Genomic DNA, 6,083 nt, shown 5'->3' with positions numbered 1-6,083 from the left:
TCTCTCTCTCTCTCTCTCTCCTCTGTACCAAGAATAATTAAAATCGACCAACCATGACACCTAGCTCCTGCATTTAAAGCAGGAGGGGTCTGTTAAATTCCATATTAACTTCCCTAGCACTGGATCTCTCTCTCTCTCTCTCCCTCTCTCTCTCTCTCTCTCTCTCTCCCCATCGCTCTCAAATTAATGTAGGCCTAGTCTGTTTCAACCCCAGCTCTATAGGCCCAGTGAAGGCATTACACATGAAAACATTGGTCTCCAGTGAACTGTCTACTGAAGTGCTGCAGACACGCAGCCAGTAATAGTACTGCCTATTAAGTAGGGCTTTATTTATTCATTTTGTACAGTATTTGTCTGCTGGTGAAAAGGTTTGGGCTCTTTTAGTATTATTTATAGCTGGTATTAGAGATGTAGTGGAGGGTAAAGCCAGCCAAATCCAGCCCATTCACCTTTTAATTAGTGAAAAAAGAGCTGAACCACATTTACTGGCGGGCATGTTTACATGATGCAAATATCAGAGTCTGCACCTTAGAAAGTGACACCGAAAACCCAAACTGATAGGGCATAATCCTTAAAACTATTTGACAGTGTGTAGGTAACTTTTCACTAAAGCCACTAAATTCACCACTACATTATTGCATATTTTAGATATTTGAATTATATATTGAATTTCTGCTTTGTTTTGGTGCCACAGGGCAAAGTCTAAGAACGGAGGAAGATCCTTGCGGGAGAAGTTGGATAAAATCGGCTTGAATCTACCTGCGGGCAGACGCAAGGCAGCCAACGTCACCTTACTGACGTCACTAGTCGAAGGTAAGTGTCGGGTGCCGCAAATCACGTTCCCACTCTTGTTGCTCCCGCGATATCAGGTGCTTGCAAAACTGGGGGTGTATCTCTCTCTCTCTCTCTCTCTCTCTCTCTCTTTCTTTCTCTGTGTTGGAAATCAGCATATGCGCTCATCCGTGTAATGTGGACCGACTTTGCCTCGCAAGTAATAAAGCATGAAGGATGTGTGTGTGTGTGTGTGTGTGTCTGTGAGGAGAGAGAGGGAGAGAGATAGAGAGAGAGAATGGTGCTGGTAATTCTAGTGGCTTTGCAGCGTTGGCCTCCGCTTTCAGGAGCACACTTGCAGGTCCACGGCTGGCCTAGTTTATACACTGGATGAATTTGTGTTGAAGTCCAGTTAATTATTGAGTGCTGCTTGTTTATTGGGCACCGCTGAGCTGTTTCACCTCATGGCTGAGAAGTCGATTGATTTATTAACCCTGCATTGTTTCAAACATTAATACAGGCCTGGGTATGGCAGCGCAGGGCTGGTTTTTTTAATGGTGACTTAATTCTTTCGTTAATAGCTTCCCGTGTTTTGCTTTTCACTGAAGATTTTTGTTGCATGCAAATGGCATGGCGCTGACCTATAGGGAGCTATATGTTTTGGGCCTATTAAAGAATAAATTAGTCAATTATGGTGCGCGGAAGAGATGCCTTTTACCTGGATAAATCCATTTTGCTTGCAGAGTTGAACCTTATTATTCAGTGCAGTGGTATTTGGTGTGCAGTGGGTTTCCAAAGGTGAAAGCTTGCGATGGTTCATTGGTCCCTGTTAATCATTGCTGCAGAAGCGGGCCGAGTGTTCATTGTGCTTCGGAGAAATTCGGTGCTGTATTGTAATGAGCCTGGAGAAATGTATGATTCTGGGTAGTAAGGGGGTGGTGGCACGTGTGTGTATGTGTGTGTGTGTGTGTGTGTGGAAAGAGGGGGGGCGGTGGATGGCAGCCGGTTATTTAGTGAAGGGACAGTGGGTTTTCTGAAGTGCTGTCATTGTTTATGATCCGCTCCATTTTATGGAAACGAGTTTACTGGACTTGAGCTTTGATGCTAATTGGCGCATGCGTTCTTCCGGAGCAGGGGCTTATGGGCAGGAAGCCCCGCAGTAAAAACTCAACTGCTTCAGGAAATTAAAACCAAAGACTTGGAGAAAAAGAAAAAAAAAGAAAGTCAACCAACAAGAGAGAGGCGAGCTCAGACTCGGACGGAATGAAAACCCTGTAATTCTCATAGCTGAAGTATGTAAAGAGCAAGTGAGATTTAGGTATAGCCCTTTAAAATTGCTTCCCCATGACTGTGTGATATGCTGGACTTCCAATAATGCGCAGGCATTGGTAATCAATGACATGGTGTTAAGCATGACGCTCCGTCTATATTTCCTATCCACTTATTGTTTCTCCTCCATATTTAACCGTTCTCACGGTATGGAGGAGAGAGCTTGACGCGTATTGACAGCTCGCAGGGCTGTTTTATTATTATTTCTGGGCTATTATTGTTGTTATCATCATCATTAGTGTTTGTTGGGAAGGCACAGGTGCTACAACCCTGCTGTCTGAACGCATAAACAGTGTGGACGCTCCGCTCAGATCAGATTAATCATGTGTTAGTCCAGGCAGGGAGTGTGAACTGCTCTGAATTTGATGTAACCATATTTAATAAGCAAACACATTCAACCTCATTTCCCCCCCTCCTCCTCCTCCTCCTCCTCTCCTCCTCCTCCTCTTCTTTCTCAGGCGAAGCGGTACATCTTGCCAGGGATTTCGGTTATGTATGCGAGACCGAGTTTCCAGCCAAGGCAGTAGCTGAATATGTAAACCGTCAGCATTCCGACCCAAACGAACAAGTCCAAAGAAAAAACATGCTATTGGCCACGAAGTAAGTGCTATCATCACATTTCACTGTGTCACACCGAATGCATCCCGGCCCTGTGCCACTGTGTGGGTGTGTGTGTGTGTGTGTGTGTGTGCAAACTGTCAATTAAAACACACACACACACACACACACAGAAACACACACACACATACACAGATTTTAATTAAATTAATTTTTACTTTATTAAAATGCACTTTTCCACACTTGATCCCAAGTTTGATCTCGAACCAATCAGAATTGTACACACTGTCAGATGATAAAATATGTCATCACTGCTCCCTGTCAATATCAGCCCACCAGTGCTATCAGCTATAGGCAAATCATTTAAATAGGATTTCTTTTTTTTTTCCTCCTTTTTTTTAGCCACACACTTTCAAATGTTACTGGATTTTATTCAGACACTGAACCTTTTTTTTTTTTTTAAACATGTGAGTCTATATAATATTTTGAATTATAGTTACAGTATGTACAGTTCAGTTAAATGTCCTGTCGTTGTTGACTAGGCCCCAAGTTCCCTCATCCGCACGCACAGCAGTATTTAGTTTAGTTTTCCTTGTGATTTCAGTGACATTGACACATAGCTGGTTCTCATCCAGCGCTACCATTGGTGTTGGATATTTTTACTATGCGTTAGCTGAAACATGGGCATTCCCTTTAAAGGCAGAGACGCAGAAGCCGGCATTTAATATTGATGATGGGCCGCTAAAATCCAACAGCTGTCAGCCATAACCGCTTATTACAGGCTTTTGGAGTCTTATTAAAATAGCAGGAGCATGCAATGGAGAGTAAACCCGCGCTAACTCACCTTTTAATGGTGGAATGCAATTTTCTTTACGTTATAAAAAATATTTTACATACGTTCACAGTGTAAGTGACTCACAAGAAGGTGTCTTTTGAGAAAAAAAATATTATTTTTTGGGGGGCTATTTGACTGTATTGTGTCAGTGGTTAGTGTTTGCTATTTGATAATCAGCGATTGAAGTTCAAAGTTTAAACTGCTAAAATCTTTTGTTTTACATCGACAAGTCATTTGGAGTCATGTTTTCTCTTAAAATGTTATTTTTAATAAAAGTAAACTATCCTGCCACTGAGCTCAGAGATTCATTTCCACCTGTTTGGAGCTGCAGGGCATTTTCTTTAGCCAAGTGTTAATTTCTGAAAACAAAGCAGAACGAAGAACAGTTTCAGTCCACTAATAAATGCTGTAAAACTGATTGAAATAAGTTGATTTACATGGGGGAGGGGGGGCAGGAGAATTATAGTCTCACCTTAGTGGCTGGTCAATTTTCACATGCTTTAAGCAAATTTAGAATTGCAGCCCCCCTGCAGGACTGACTGATTTAAACATGGCTATTTTTTGCAGTGTGTCCACTTTGATTTATTTTTGTCTGGACGTTAAAATGCACGCAGGGATTTGCTCAGTCTTGGTCATTAACACGCCGCTCTCTCTCTCTCTTGTTCCAGGCAAGTCTGCAAAGAGTTCACGGACCTGCTGTCCCAGGACCGCTCGCCGCTGGGAAACTCACGGCCGCAGCCCATTCTTGAACCGGGAATCCAGAGCTGTTTGACCCACTTCAGTCTAATCTCGCACGGTTTCGGGACCCCGGCACTGTGCGCGGCCGTCACGGCCCTGCAGAACTATCTGACCGAGGCTATCAAAGCCATGGACAAAATGTACCTCAACAACAACCCCAACAGTCACTCAGATAACGGCACTAAAGGCGGAGACAAAGACGAGAAGCACAGAAAGTGATGTTTCCATCCCACCTTCACCGGAGGCCAAACCCCAGGGCCCCTTCTTCAACACCGACCCGCACCCTCCGCCTTGCCCCGGCCCCCCCCACCCGTTCAATATAAATATTATAAATACCTTATAAATACTATTGATAAAGTTAAACGTGCCACTTCCTGATCTTGCGCGGTTTTACATGTTTTGTTTTTACATCCCACTTTGGATTCACGGGAAACGACGCAAGAAATCTTCTTCTTCTTCTTCCAACACCTGAACCATACGAAATGTTATTTAACTAAAAAAAAAAAGAAAAGAAAAAAAGCTGCAGAGGAACAGCTCCAGGGTGAGGAAAAAGGTGTATTGCCTCAGCCAGAGGACTTTTTATGTACTCCCCTTATTTTTTATGAGCTGCAACGAATGGACTGAAATCCAGCGACCCCTCTATATCTCAATTTTACGATTGTGACAAAAACGAAGCTAAAAGAGGATGAATTCTTATCAGTATTGTGAATAATAAACTTGAAAAACAAAGAGAAATTCCACAGAGCTCCATGTCATGACTTCAGTTGTAGACTTTCACTCTTCTTCTCCTCCAAGCGACCAACTTGAACTTTTTGAATTTCAACACGATTCACGGTTATATAAGGGAATCAGTGTTCATGTATGTATATATTTATTTATGTGTAATTTAATGGGAATTGTAAATATGGTGCGTCTGTTGAAACTTCTTTTTTTATTTATCTGGTGCCTCCTGTTTTAGTGGGTTTGAATATTCGGTTAGTTCTTCATGTGATTTTATGGTTCTTAGAAAACAGAAGTTTGGGGTATTTTTATTTCTCTGGGATATTTCAATTCAGCCCTCTTGTAGCATGTTGAGGCGACATTGAAGCAAGTGAACAAATTTAATAGAAATAAACTTCCATTTCTCTCTCTATATATATCATCCTTATTCAGTTTTTTTTTTTAATTTGAGACAGAGCATAAGTGAGACCCTGAGGAGAACTGTTTTTTTTTTCTTTTTGTCTTTCTATTTTCGTTTTTATACAAGCTTTTATGTGTTGTGCCAATCAGAATACGTTTCACCTCTTGTTCTCTCCTTGAAGCACCATAAAAGCAATAAATGGAATATTGTCTTTTTTTAAATGTTGGAAGACATTCAAAAAACATTTTTTGGGACCACCTGATATCTTGTTATGTCCGATAATGTCCAAAATTGGAGGCGGTTTTAGCTGTATTGTATAGACATGTGCTGGCAATAGTTCCCATGCCTGTCAATGTATTATAGTCCTTTGTTGCCCAGAAAAAAAATAAATATTTGATACGCTTCATCTCGATTTTTATTCATATCTTTTAATTTTTTATTCACTGCTTGATACGCCCGGGTGTTTTTTTTTCTTTCTGTTTTTTTTTTTTTTTTTTTTTTTTTTTTTTGGTCTTAGTATTTTTTCCCATTCTGAACGGCTACAGTAATTGAGTTTAAGTCTCCCCTGACGATTGCTCCTTGCAATAAGCAGCTGAACTCATTGTTTCCCTCAAGTATAATAAAAAAAAAAATCTTACTTTAAACTCCCTAGTTCAGAGCACAGGATCTTATGCAGGCCAAATGGCTCACAACAATGGATATATTCGCGTTTGAAGTGTGCAGCGCCACCCC

General features: G+C 41.3%; 1 protein-coding gene across 1 annotated transcript; it reads left to right on the top strand.

Moving 5' to 3' along the window:
* Nucleotides 1–694: 694 nt before the first annotated feature.
* On the top strand, nt 695–5,755 carry tfap2a (transcription factor AP-2 alpha; the record flags this gene model as incomplete). Its single annotated transcript, XM_035657062.1, is given in 3 exon segments — nt 695–813; nt 2,559–2,700; nt 4,162–5,755. Coding segments are annotated over 3 exon segments (550 nt in total), but the record flags the coding sequence as incomplete, so codon positions are not given.
* Between the last annotated feature and the right edge of the window lie 328 nt (nt 5,756–6,083).

Source organism: Morone saxatilis, unplaced genomic scaffold (assembly GCF_004916995.1).
Source record: "Morone saxatilis isolate NCDOM2014 unplaced genomic scaffold, NCSU_SB_2.0 Contig0, whole genome shotgun sequence".
Taxonomy (NCBI): Eukaryota; Metazoa; Chordata; class Actinopteri; family Moronidae; genus Morone; species Morone saxatilis.
This window is presented reverse-complemented; position numbering and strand designations above follow the sequence as displayed.